A 15,128-nucleotide genomic window follows, 5' to 3' on the forward strand; every position below is an offset into this window, starting at 1 on the left:
CCATATCATCAGTTAGAAGATATTACTGATGTGATTCCAATTTTGGTGTTTAGCGTTTGCAACAGCAGAAAACATGAGAAATTGGAACAATTGAAAAAGCAACAAACCAGATATTTCTACTACTTTATTCTAAACCTACCTGATAGTTTAAGTTGTACATTGGACGATTCAGTGAATGTGGCATTCACCTTGCTGCTTGTAGTATTGAACCAGTCGACTGTCAGAGTAGCAGGTTGTCTTTTCCCTAGATACTCATAAAATCCCTTCCACAATGAATTTATGAAAAACACATCTGAAGGGACTGAACAAATAAGCAATAAACAAAGGAGTAAATCACCACAAACCAAAAGTAAAGTAAAATCATTTTTTCATCTGTCATTATTTATTAAGCTTTACATTAAAACACACATGCATTGTTCTGAGTGCTTTTAAAAAAAGATATACAGTATCAGAGACAATGTATATAATGAACTTCCTGCACAACTTCACATAATATCATGCTTGCTTGGCACAATAAAAGTAATTATAATAACCCATTCTATATGCCTCAGCGAATCTTCTCCTCAGGACTGAGAAAAAAAGAAAGTTCTTGAGTAGAGGACCCATTGTAGAGATTGCCCTGCTCGAAGTCCTGTCTCCCCCATGAGTGCATTAAACCAGTCTTCTGTGAGCTGCACTGGATGCTAGTAGATTTCAGGTGCAGTTTAAAATGGTGTTTTAAGAAAGCCCTAAATAGCTTGCGAGACCAGCTTCCTCCCCATGCCACACTTCTGTGTGGAGTGGAGATGCTAGAGCTGGAATTCCTTCAGTTCAAGGTGAGAGTCCCTTGCATTTGGAATTTACTTTTCCCCCAGTCTGAAATAGCCTGAATCTGTTCTCCCAAGCCTTTAGGCTAGGAAGGGAATAATGAGTGGAGGTGTATGGGAAGTGGGTATTTTTGTTCATTTTCTTGGCTGTTTTTATTCCTTCCACTCCACCCCACTCTCTGCTATTGGTAGCAGTGAAAATTGTTGGATTTCTAATTTATTAAAGACTGAATTTTAAATATTTGGCAAATATGCGTACAACTTGGTAGAGGTGACTTTTAGTATTCTGCACTAATTGAAAATAAAAAACACATATAAAAATAAAGTCAGAAGAGGACAAATCCATTAGGAAAAAATAATTTAATTTTGTGGAAGAGGTGTTCTCTGGGATTCTCATTTCCTCCTATACCCTTCCAACATGCCAATTTTCCTCCTATGCACATCCCTCAATGGCACAATGCAGTGGCAATACTTTTGAGCTGAGGGGGGCTGATTTAAGACGCCAGTATTAAGTACAGTGAGATGGGACCCCTCCTCTTGCCTGTGCAGCACGCAAAACCCCTGCCAGGTAAGGGAATATGGGGACTGATGTCAGATACTCTATGTGACGCTGGGCTGCTCCCATACTCGAGAAACGTCATTTAAATCTTTCAAGAGGATATTACAAAGAGTGAATGATTTTAAAAGGCTATTTTAAAAAGTAATAGCTAAAATCCCAGCCTCATAGCATCACGACCAAATGACAGATCAGGAGACTATTGTAACCTCACATTCACTGGCACCCTACAGATGGTGCCCACCAGACAGCCAGATGCTGCTGCAGGAAGAGTACATTATTTCATTCTCCCCTGGTTTAATTCTTGAAGTGACCAACTGAGTTTTGTGCATTTCTTTAGACAATTTTAACTTTTCAAAAGTGTAATAAAGACCGAGAAAATCATATGAATGCTTTCCTCATATTTATTATGGGAGGGCACGGACAATTAATTGTCTAAAAAAAGTCACCAACTGGCTCTGCTGATCGTATCTTGGTCCTAATGTATTAATGTGCACTTAATGAGTAGCACTATATTGTTCAACAATAATGTTTAGCACTTCTGTCATGCTTTTCACTTTCAGGGAGCTCTACAAACATGAGAAACAAATTCTCAGGTTAAATTTAGCATGCTTTGAAAAAAATATAAATATAGTTATTATATTACTCTAATATCTTAGGGCCCAGTCTGGCAATGTGATCTTCATGAGTGGGCCCCTATGCATAGAACCAGCACTACTGACTTAAATAAGGCTCTGTGGAATCACAGGCATCCTCCCATGCAGATCTCATTGCTGGATTGGGGCTTTACATAACAAAAAACAAACAAAATATTAAAATCTTATTTACTTTTTCCAATGTATTTTATTGTTGAACTCTTACTATTTTGCTCAAATACTAGAACAATGCTGCAATATTTAGCTTGCTGGGCAACCATTACATCCAAACAAAAAGAAATCAAGTCTATCTTTAAAAAGTTGTAAAATACATGAAAATAATTATATTAATATTAGATTCTGTAAATCCTAAATCTCAGATTAGGCCCTAAACTATCCCAGAGGGTCCCTTTATCTAATAAATCCCCACATTATTCCTGTTGGATACGTTAATAAGTTGTGTTATTGCTATTTTAGAGATAATGAGTCACAGAGAGTGAATAGTCTAATCCTTTAAAATGCTGCATGCCTCCTCCCAGAGTCTGAAATCAAGGACAACCGAAGACAATTAGGACCTTGTGTAATATGCTGAGCAGAAGCAAGTTTCATGTGTCTTGGCAAAGATCAGAGTTAGTTAGTGTCAGAGTTAGGGCTGCCCACTGTTACATAATCCACATGACACTCACATACTCTGGAGTCTTGGCATTCCTCCAGCCCTGCCCATCTGGAATGCTATTTATCCAGTGGGGCTGCAGGGATTTCCTTGCAGTTTCTCATCATCATCATCAGAGGACAATATGGTAGAGAAACTGCAGACAGCCAACCTGCTTCTCTTTTTCTGCACTCCTGCTGAAGTCAAACTGGTATGAAGCAACTGGGATAAGGACAATGTACAAATAGCTATCTGCCCCAGTCCCCTACCACTCGGCAGTGAAAGGGCCAGGAGGGGCACGCAAGGAAGGGGAGAGAGAACAGGGAAGGGGATGAAAACAGGAATAAAGAAGAGTATCGCGGCTTTCCAAATCCCTGTAGCTGCTACTGACTCTTCTAACACCTCACCTGAGTGGTGCAGTGGGACAGGCTCCTTGTACCACCTATTCCACTGCATGAGAAGGTGGTGGAGAATAGCCCTGCAGAGGGACACAGTTACTTTTTCTAATTGGCAAGAGATTTCTAAATAGAAGCAAGTGCACAAAACGTGCCAGATATGCAGAGCTGAGAGTAAAACTCAGGGCACTTGGTTTCTACTCAAACTATATCTCTGTGCCACAATCTGTGAATCCATCTCATTCATGTAACACATACTACTATACTAATTATATTAAATTAGTGATTCGGAGCTAATGACAGCAAAGTACTGACCCTTTCCCCACTCAATTGGTTTTTATTCTTATAGTTCCAACATGCTGTAATATATTATAATTCTTCAGTAGGATTCCTAGATTTCTTGTTCTGGATACTTCTCTTTCCATAGGTATGTCACAATTGTGACTCTCTGTGATAGCAGATGAGAAACCCTGATACTTTAAAAATGTATTAAAAGTATCGTATTTGCTTTTTCCTTTAATTAAATATGCACAAATGAATTTATGGTTCATGAAAGTGAGGGGCAGGTAGTACTGACATGAGTCTGCTATAATGCTGAGAGGTTCTGTGCAAGATTCCCATGAAAGACCTGATGATATATCTCAGTCCACACCTAAGCTTCAACACCCTTGCAATTACTGTTGAGCACAGCTGTCAATTATAGTATGTCACTTTATCCAAAATGATATAGTGGGCTCAATTTTCAGCTGCACCAAATTTACACTTGGTACAGCTGAGCAGAGGAAGCAGCGGAAGGTGACTGTAATATGCATTTCTGTTCCTCCAATCTTGGGCTGGCTGAGGGCCAAAATGCAGCTGCAGTAGTCCCATAGGGATTACTGAGCCAGGAAAGGATCAGGGGGAGCACTATGTACTCCAGCCTGCCCCTCCCTTTTCCAACCCATAGCATGCTGCTCCCTGCCCTCTCCATCCATTATCTGAGGGTGGTGAGTGAGAGAAGCTGGTGGGATAGAGACACCTATGCTGGCTCTCTTTAGGGGAAATCCATGGCTGCTCCTTTAGAGCATCTTTCTAGCTAGTTTGTGAAAAGGCTATGTAAAGCAGCGCGAGCCATGGCTGAAGACTGAGCCTAGTGTTTGTTTTTTCAAACCTACTTTACATGGATATTATAAGGATTAATTAGATAAATTTTACAAGATACTATGAAGATTTGAAGTACTATATAAATGCTAATTATTATTGCAAGGATAAACAAGAACTACGGGGAAACTAACCCACTTCATATAGATGGTCACCATCACTTAAATTCAGGTCTCCAAAGATGGGAGCTTAGTGAACTAACCCACTATGATAAATAGGCTCCAAATTCAGCAGTATTAGTTACACCACATTTAAAAGCAATGTGGTTGCAAATGGAACTTTACAGAAAGTTAAGTGGAGAGGTAGTGAGGCAGAGAGGAGGACCAAAAACCATATGCAGAGCTCAGATACATGATACAATTCAAAAGTTTTAAAATTGTAATTAAAAGTAAGTTAGTGAAATGTATCTTTAAACTTTTTCCCCTATTTATTACTGTTGTTTACTGTGAATTGTTTGAGTGAACAGTATTATAATTAGTGATATGCAAAAATCATAATCTTTCATTTTATAAAAATGAATTTTTAAAATAGCTACTTATAATGACTATAAACAACATGAGGTAGTCTGTATTAATGCACTGCTTGGTGAATATAGTTCGAGACACAGCCTCTGAATGAACTTCAGCTATATTTTAATTAGACAATGAAACACAATAGACCATGCAGTAGCTGATTAATGCATACCTTAGCTGTGCAGTGAGGTGCAGCCAAGAGCCTCCAGCAAACTAAGATTATTTATTAATTAGCATGAATGCAGTCAACTGTACACTATTGTGATTACTGTAAAAACTGGGGAAATAAACTCATTTATTATCTCAATTGACACTCCTGTTAGCAATCTCAGCAGCAAGGCCAAAGGTTACAACTTGGCAGCAGCCCCTGCGGTGCCCTATTATTCTGGGCAGGCCTTATTTGGTGAAAAACTCTGTCTATATAAAAAGAGACCACTTAAAAAAAATCAGGTCTAACATGTCCAGTAGGCCAGTGAAAATGCCTGTATATGAAGAAGGGTAGAGTACCAAACTTCCCCAAAGATGTATATTGTATATTTCTGATAGAAGCATATAATCAAATGTAGGTCAAATTCAGTTCAAAATCCATCCAACTTTTGTGGCATGGAGGCCAACCTAAGTTCTCAAATGCAAATTTTTTGAGACTTTCCAGAGCATTCACAACGTGAAAGCCAGATGGATTTTTCACCAAACCTAGCTTTATATGATTAAATTCTACCCTCATTATAAGGCTCTCCATTAGAACACTCTAAAATAAAACTACCTTTCCTTGCTTCCTGTCTACCTTATACTTTGATTTAACAACGCCTTGGTACAACGCTCCAAAAGCTGGTGTTGTATGAGAAATCGCTATGTAAAAATGATGTTACCATGGAAAGAATTTCAGAGAGTAGGCTTCACATGCCAGTTATTCTTATGAATATCTAGGACATTTGTCTTCCTTCGTGATGAGTAACGGAATAATTAAGTTAACTGTTAGAAATAGTTTTACTACCCAAAACATACTAGGGTACAAATCAATTTAGTTTATTTAGATCTAAAACTGTTCTGGTATACAAACCTGGAGTTTTAGTTATTGTTTCATTAACTTCTCTCACTCCTTTACCTACAAGTAAAAAAACAAATTATCATTTTATGAACATATTTATTCTTCTATAGAATGCTAAAACATAATGCTTGATTAAAGCAATTATCCCTCCTATATATGCAGCAGAAATAACTAAAGCCTAGAACATATTACAGATTCAAACCCATACAGCCGCACACATTCATTGGGAAAAAAAAAACCCTTGGGAAACCAGCACTTTTATTGTGATAAATTAGTTGACTACAGAGGTATGTATTTAATGTATTCAGGCCTAAAGTTTATTGTTTTATATCAGTCCCAGTGCTATAAGAGAGAGCCTTATAGTGAGGATGAATTATGTATCTATGTAAGTATAATAATGTATTAAATCAAAATTAAACAAATACTACTAGTGAATAACGCTAGGGATATGGCACAAACCAGCAAAAAGATAGGTAACTATGTCAATGATGACACAGGACAGAACCACATCAGGTGTACATTAGTGTGGCTCCACTGAAGTCAATGTCAATTTGCACCATTTGGGGGTTCCAGCCCCATATTGTTAGGTGCTTAAAAAATACAAAAGTCAGGCAGATAGACTATTCTGTTGTGTGCTCTTTTTCTTCAGAGGCATACCGGGTGAAAATCCACCCCTGCGCAAAAGAGCTGTCAAAAGTCCTATGCACTACTTATGTCTTATTTTGAAGGTTTGAGTAACATGTAAGTGGTATACTTTGTGTGAACTCTTTGCACAGGGGTGAATTGTACCCCAACAGCTATGTGTCAGCTCAAACTAGTTGGCCGTTGTTAGCTTGCATGCACACATGAACACTACTGGACATTTTTTTAATATTCTGTTTACTGGTCTTAAAAAACAACGGGGGGGGGGGGGGAAGTCTTACACTTCATTTGAAAGGCTGCACTTTAAAAATATCTCTCAAACAACTCTTCATCAGAACTAGTGATATATAGCACCCTTAAAAATTATTTTGCAGGGAACTGGTAATGGAATACAAAGAACCAAAATGGTTTATGTTCACTAAACACGTTTTTATTTATTTTCTACATTTGCAAGTTGCATCAAACAAAATGTTACAGGCAGCTAGTCAATAGCACATACTTTGTTTTTTGTTTTTGTTTTTCTGTTATTTAAAACTGTTAAAAGTTTAAATGGTGCAGAGATAGAGATTTACAAACCACAATCAATTTAAACATAAGGGCCAAATGTTGCTGTCAGAAATCTGTATCCAGAGTATGCCAGTGGAATTATATCAGATTTACACTTATGTAATTCAGAGCAGAATTTGGCCCAATGGCTTATTTTCAATTTTGTTGAGTTTTATTGTTCACTTTTATTTTAAAGGAAACACATTCTCCATGGATAAAAAAAATGCACCTAATTTATCCAAACATACCTGCATGATTTCAAAAGCCAGTCTGCTATGAAAGAACTTTAAAAAAAAGTTAAACCCCTATAAATAATGTAAATTAAGCACTGAAAAACACATTTAAAGAATGTTAAGATTTGACACAAACTGAGATAAAAAAGAAAATGCACGGTTAAAATTGACAGCTTGTCTTGAACAAATTCTGGTCTTTTAGTTTAACTTTTTTATTATCTGTAGGTATACTTTTTTCTGAGTGAGTTCAGGATGGTACATTCACTTTGAATGTATTCATTTGCTCAGTTTGTGTTATAATCTGAACACTATTATGACAGTTTGTTTTATTGTGATATTAATTGGTCGTAATTCAACCCTGGTATACACTCTAAAATCAATAGAATTATACTAGGATAAATATGAGTCCAATTTCTGTAGAGTGTGATATATCACTTGATCAACAACTTACTTTTACAAATAGGTGGCTTTCCTGTCCATTTCATATCTGGTTTACATGTCCGGTGCTCTGATCCACCAGCAAGAAAAAATCCTGGCTGACAGGTATACACCAAAGTGTAACCTAAAGTAGGAAGATCTATTGCTTTCACATCTACATGCGCTGGTGTCTCTGGCTGTCTGCAAGCATGAGCTGAAAGGGTTTTTTAGGGTTAGCAAAAGCTGCAACAAACAGTTGTACACAGTATCTATTTACAGAATTTAGAACAAACACATGCCAATCCATCCCTTTTCACTTAGCAAACTTTCTACCATTTAAAAAATGGCAAGCAATTTTTATATTTTCAGCAGAAGTAACGTTGAGACTTTGTGATATATTGTTGTGTTGTGGCAAGTGGGAAATAATGACTCCTACTAATATCACCTATTTCTACACAGTACACTGAAGATCCATTATTAAGGCGAAGGAGAAAAAGAGTTAAAAGGAAGAAAAGCCAGGGCACATGCCATTGCAAATTATTCTGTGATTGGTATTGTATTGTTGTACTGTCATAGCTTCAAGCATCACATAAATTCAGTGTCTGAAACAACCTTGAAAATTACAGTGATTAGTGTGCTAAATAAATTCATTATAAACATCAAATGAAATAAAGGTTCCATAGAAAGGTTTTATCATACTTCACTGGGTATAACAGAAATTGTTGCAATAGATGTCTCAATCTTTCTGCTCCATTTGTCCATTTATAACATCTCAAAATTAATCTGAAATGGGATTAGAATCTAAGGTCATTCTAAACCAGTGGTTCTCGATTAGGGGTACATGTACCCCTGTGGATAAGCAGAGGTCTTCGAGGAGGTACTTTAACTCATCTAGATATTGGCTTAGTTTTACAACTGGATACAAAAAAAACACTAGCAAAGTCAGTACAAACTAATATTTCATACAGACAATGACTTGCTTATACTGCTCTATATACTACACACTGAAATGTAAGTACAATATTTATATTCCAATTGCTTTATTTTATAATTATGTCGTAAAAATGAGAGTAAGAATTTTTTCAGTAATAGTGTGCTGTGACACTTTTGTATTTTTATGTCCGATTTTCTAAGCAAGTAGTTTTTAAGTCAGGTGAAACTTGGGGGGTACGCAAGACAAAGCAGACTCCTGAAAAGATACAGTAGTCTGGAAAGGTTGAGAGCCACTGCTCCAAAGTATTATTTTTATTTTAGATCAGTCTATTATATTGTAGTAGTTCACTGATGTACTCTAACCATCACAGAAATCCAAATATATTGATCTTCCAGCTTCCCACTTGCAGCCCAGAAGAGCTGTGGAGTGATGAGTCACACTTCATGGTTCACAGAAGACTAGCCAACAAAATGTTCCTACACATACGGTGTGCCATATTCTGTTCTCAATGACACCAATATAAACACAAAAAAATCTACATGAACTTTAGTAGAGTTATAACAGATTTGCTCTGGTGTCACTGAAAGCAGAATTTAGCCCAACAGAGTTGATACAGTGACAGTAAGCACAATGATAAAGATACCATTTGTCAACGGTCACCACACCATGGCATCTGACAGACAGAAATTTACTGCTACATTTAGAAGAGTAGATGACTGCAGTAAACTATGTAGTATCTGTTGGCAAACTCTGACTTTGAGACAGTGGGGAGTATGTTGCATATTATCTACTATATGAGATTAAAAAGTGTATTGGTTTGTTACCTTGTCAAAAACTACATTAAACATTGTCAAGTTTCCTTCCCCACTCTGAACTTTAGGGTACAGATGTGGGGACCTTCATGAAAACCTCCTAAGCTTACTTTTACCAGCTTAGGTTAAAACTTCCCCAAGGTACAAACTACTTTACCTTTTGCCCTTGGACTTTCGCTGCCACCACCAAATGTCTAACTCCGGTTACTGGGAACGAGTCCGTTTGGAAATGTCTTTCCCCCCAAAAGCCTCCCAAGCCCTACACCCCCTTTCCTGGGGAAGGTTTGATAAAAATCCTCACCAATTTGCATAGGTGACCACAGACCCAAACCCTGGGATCTTAGGAACAATGAAAAAGCATTCAGTTTCTTAAAAGAAGAATTTTAATAGAAGAAAAAGTAAAAAGAATCACCTCTGTAAAATCAGGATGGTAAATACCTTACAGGGTAATTAGATTCAAAACATAGAGAATCCCTCTAGGCAAAACCTTAAGTTACAAAAAGACACAAAAACAGGAATATCCATTCCATTCAGCATAGCTTATTTTCTCAGCCATTTAAACAAACAGAATCTAACACATATCTAGCTAGATTACTTACTAAATTATAAGACTCCATTCCTGTTCTGTCCCCAGCAAAAGCATCACACAGACCGAGAGAGAGGCTTTGTTTCTCCCTCCCCCGAGCTTTTGAAAGTATCTTGTCTCCTCATTGGTCATTTTGGTCAGGTGCCAGCGTGGTTATCCTAGCTTCTTAACCCTTTACAGGTGAAAGGGTTTTTCCTCTGGCCAGGAGGGATTTTAAAGGTGTTTACCCTTCCCTTTATATTTATGACACACAAATTTTAAAGAAAAAAACCCTGTACTTACGAATGCATTCAGACTGTATACCACTCCAAGTTAAGTTTGCAAGACAAGATCGAGTAGTAGAGCCTTGAACATGATAACCCTTCCTACATCTGAAAAAGACTGTGCTTCCAACCTGCAGGATCAAAAGTAGAATATAAGAGAAAACGGGAAACCAACACTTGCAATCAGTTGACAGCATAGTGATATGCTGCCAGGGAGATTTTTAAAAAAAGATCATCAGTTTGCAGTTTACAGAGTTAGATTTTTTTCCTTATGCAATCAAAGTCTCATCCATGATGGTAAAACTGAATGTATCTGCCAATGATAGATGGAAAAAAATGGATCAGACTGGACACACAAAAAGGAACCACACTCTATACACTCTCAACTTTCTAGTCTACCAATTTGTGTGACAGAAGCAACTAAAATGTGTGACAAATGACTAAAATGGTATTTCTACACATTGCACTACATTTGACTTACCATAACTAGAAAACCTGCTTTTAAAGATTTTTTTCTCACTGTATGAATTAATAAGCTATTTGTTTAAAAAGAAAATAGGAAAATACAAATTCCATACTGTGCAATGATAAAAGATCTCCTGCAGTTACACCTGCAGTTATATTCATACAGAAAATTATGGGCTTAATTGTTTATGCTACATCTGTGACTATGTACTACCTAAGTTCTGCTTGAGATGCTCAAGAAGCGAAGTGATGATTGACAGGATTGAAAGCTGTACTGTGATCAAGTGGGATGAGAAAACAGTAAGGAATGCAATCTCTATTAGAAAGAGTAGAACACTAGACTGCAAGTGAAGAAGGCAGTTCTAAGTAAAGTGGTCATAAAAGTGAGAAAAGACCACTTTCTTTACAATCCTTCTGAGGAAAGGAAATTAAGGAAATGGGATAGGAATTTCAAAGATTCACATGTTCTAAGGCCAGAAGGGACTATTGTGATCCTCTGTTTTCTCCTTCATACCACAGGCTATAGGACTTCTTTGAATTAGTTTCTCTTAGGTTAAAAGAGAAAGCATATCTTTTAGAAAAAAAAACAAACAAACATCCAATCTTGATTTTAAAATGGCCAGTGAGGAAGAATCTATCAGAAACCTTGGTATGTTGTTCCAGTAGTTGATTACCCTCATTTTTAAAAATGTGCACCTTATTTGTAGGTCTAGCTCAGTGGTGGGCAAATTGCGGCCCATCAGGATAATCTGCTGGCGGGCTCTGAGACAGTTTGTTTACATTAGCATGGCCGCCCGCATCTCCCAGTGGCCATGGTTTGCCATTCCCGGCCAATGGGAGCTGGGGGGAAACAGCGCAGGATGTGCTGATCAGGAACTGGCCGAGAATGGCAACCCACGGACACTGGGAGGTCAGGACAACTGAGGATGAAGAACTGTCCATTGAGGAAGTGCTTTTGCTGACAGAGGAGATGAGTTGGTAATAGATTTGATGAAGGAGTAAGGAAAGAGATGTAAATTATAATAATACGGAAAGTACAAATAGATATTAATGTGTATCATGCAAGTGAATAATATTTAATATTTAATAAAAATAATACACTGCCAAGTTATAGCACCTTCTGTCTGAAGATCTCAATGGACACTACAGAGGAATATAAGTATTATCAATTTAAGTGTATGCATGGGGAACAAAGGCAAGAGAAGCTAAAGCCAACATTTTCAAATGTTGGTGCCGAACATAAAATCTATATTTAGACATCTAAAGAGAGGTGGCCTGATGATCCCATGAGCACAGCATCTACAATCCAATTCTACTTGAAGTGGGTCTGAAAATTAGGACACTTTTGTTAAACATCTAATTGATGGTATGGATTTTCTTGCATAATTGTTTGCACCCATGTCTGAAAATTTCCATCTCAATGACATGTCCAAAGACATACAGAGAGAGTAGAGTCTAGAATAGAATGCAGCTCTTCTGACTCTTAAGTGCTCTTGCTTTTTGTAAAAATATTGTCAATTATGATACTAGTGAATACCAGTATGAATTTCACCGTAAACTGGAATTTCATAACAGGAAGTGTCAATCTAGAAAGGATTTAAATAGGTCAAGGAAAAATGACACATCTATGCTCAAGCCAGTAATAGAGTTATGTATCTTTTTCAATCTTCAGAAGGAATAAAGTAATTTACTCTTCATATTGCTTAGCTGAGAAAGGGCTGGAGGTGTGTATGCATTTATATAGCAGAGCAATGAAATACAGCTAACCGAAAATGAACTCAGGTAAGTCAGAGGTGATGCTGGTAAGCACAGATAAATACCTCAAAGAATTGCCCTCTTCCATAACATCTTTCTCTAACAAGGTCATCTACCCACAGATTGTCAACTCCTGGACATATGATTTCTCTCTAGTCATTCTGACAGAAATAGGTAGGGGACTAATTTAGGGACAGCAGAGATTTACTGAAAGATAGTTACTGTATTCACTATAGTAAACACATTCCGAAGTAAAATTTCACTAACAATTTATACTCTGATAGAATCCTAAATAATTCTCATCAGTCCGAACATTGAATGACAATGACTCATTATGGCAGTTAGGTACTTCTGTGATATTTTCTCAATTTCTTTCAAGACAGATGCTTAATAAACTAATATTTCGTGCAGAATTAAGAGATTATAATGATGACACTCAAAGAGAATTTTGACCATCATGCAGACTATCTTGAGCTTCTGTGTTTGTGCATGGAATTCAATATGCTTTTATAATTGAATGAAGCTACTTGATGGCATGTGTCAGGGTCTGATCCAAAGCCCTGAGAATCAATGGGATTTCTTCCAGTGACTTGAATGGCCTTTTGATCAGGCCCTTAGTATATCAGCTATTTACTCACTGTTTGTTAAAGTATGTAACAGCTACTGGTATAGAACAAAACAATTTAATCTGATGGAGAAAAAAAAATTGAATAACCTTGTAGGGATATAGCTAAAATACTGCATGCACAATATAATTATTGTCCACTGAAAGGTCTATAGCATATCATTAATTTTTAAGCAAAAGTCCTCACTTATTTCAGTGGGGAATTCTACTAAAAACTTATGACATGATATATTCTAAAGACTGTGAGTTTCTTCCTAAAGCTCCATATTAAAACAATAACTGAAGATGAAGCCTGAGGTTTTAGTAAAAAAAAAATCTGAAAGTGATAAACATTATTTGTAACATTTAAAGCTAAAAACAATTTAACATACATTAATATTAAATGTATTCCAATTTCAGTAAATTAGTAAATAAAAAGGCTTCTTACCTCATAACCTCTAGAATTGTTTTGTATTCCATAGGGTGGAGTACCAGGATCTGTGCAAGTGTTATGGGCTGGATCTAAATTTTAAAATGGAAAACACAGGAGATGTTATTTCAGTTTAAATTTTCAAAGATAAATTAAAACCACACAAAATTACAGTACTTTTTTTTTTCTTTCAATATGTTCACAAGTAATTCATGAAGATAGTTTTGGAAGCATAGAGATTTCAGTACTGGGATTTTTTTTTTTTTACACAACTGACCGCTTTGAATCTTGTGGAATACACAGCACATTGTGTCAGTCAAAAGCATTATACATAATGCAGATGTAACACTGAGAGACATCTTTCGCTCCTAGTGTTCTTTTCCTAGGAACCACAGAGTTGTAAAGCCAAATTTCTGAAAACCAACCTTAGGAAGCTAAGCATAAAATTATTTGCCAGAAACTCTTTTTTTGTGACCATGAAAGCACATGCTTTAAAAGAGGCCCTGAAACCCAGCTCTGGTTGAAGAGTTAACAGTACATCTCAGAAAAGGTGTGAATGTCGAGTTCCCTTAAATCCTGGGCTGGCTGTCCTCTGGTCTGGTTATACCAGCTGCCAACATACCCTAGAGACGGACATGACAGTTTGGGAAGATTATCGGGATGCCCAGTCATGCCTGTTAGGTGGGCAGGATGGAAGGTGGGTAGCATAGGAGCTGAGAGGATGGCTGTACGCCACCAGAAACTCCCACTATATTGGGATGATCTTCCCATGGCTGGCTATTCTGGTTTTGTTCTGGCTCTGCAACATAAAGCAAAGGATTTGGGCCTATATTTCCTCTGTAACAATTTCCAACGCTCTGTAATCGTAATCCTATAATCCAGTGGTGTGATATATCATTTCTTTATAGCCTGATTTCCAATTTCAATGCTAGTCAGTCACTTTCATCATCCTATCGCTAGAATACATAATGCACTAATTTATAAAGGAAATCTTAGTGGCTTCAGAATTCAGATAGATGGGAACCTAACACATGACATTTTAAAAAACATGTAGTACTTGAACAATCAAGGGACTTTTAACTTCATCATCAGTTAGTCTGGACAGCTGCTAATGGAAAAAATGAAACAGATCAGTCTTTTTTTAAAAAAGTACATCACCAACAGAAACCAACCTCTTCAAAAAAAAACCAGAATTAGATAGCCCACAGCTATTATAACAAAATAAGCAGTGTCAAGAAGTGGTAAACATTGCCATCTTTGGGGAAATTTGTTCCTGTAGGAGATTATTTTTGTTATAATTTTTTTCAACCATCTGATTTTACAGGTAAAAAATACCTTTAAATTACTGACATCTTTCTTCTTCCCACAATGATATTTTCTAAAACTGCAGAAGCTCTAATATGAAATGTTTTGTTATTATAATAGTAGAAAAGCTGTGACTGAGGAGGTAAAACTGGGGCTTCTTGAGGTAAACCAGATCTTTTTGATGCAATATATTCAATGTATTTATATATCACTTACTGTAGAAAATAGAAAAATTTACTGGAAGTTGACTCCCAGCTATTTGCAGGTTTACACCATCATTTTAAGGCTCATATATAATTTTCCTGTAACTCATATTCTTAACTGCTGAATGAAGATGTGACACACTCATATTGCCCACAGCAGCATAGTCTGGATTAACGACATTAGAATTT

The 15,128-nt window shown here is 36.8% G+C and overlaps 1 protein-coding gene across 2 annotated transcripts in view; it reads right to left on the minus strand.

Moving 5' to 3' along the window:
• Window positions 1–15,128, minus strand: part of CSMD1 (CUB and Sushi multiple domains 1) — a 2,003,711-nt gene that overhangs the window by 24,407 nt on the left and 1,964,176 nt on the right. The window contains exons 62-66 of one of the 2 annotated variants that reach the window (XM_073336215.2): window positions 13,450–13,523; window positions 10,197–10,308; window positions 7,617–7,796; window positions 5,757–5,801; window positions 140–301 (exon numbers count right to left, since the gene is read on the minus strand). In XM_073336215.2, the coding sequence (XP_073192316.1) occupies window positions 140–301; window positions 5,757–5,801; window positions 7,617–7,796; window positions 10,197–10,308; window positions 13,450–13,523 (573 nt within the window). The remainder of the gene's footprint in view (window positions 1–139; window positions 302–5,756; window positions 5,802–7,616; window positions 7,797–10,196; window positions 10,309–13,449; window positions 13,524–15,128) is intronic. The other variant, XM_073336216.2, reaches the window with a different exon arrangement.

This window comes from Lepidochelys kempii, chromosome 3, assembly GCF_965140285.1.
Source record: "Lepidochelys kempii isolate rLepKem1 chromosome 3, rLepKem1.hap1, whole genome shotgun sequence".
Lineage (NCBI taxonomy): Eukaryota > Metazoa > Chordata > Testudines > Cheloniidae > Lepidochelys > Lepidochelys kempii.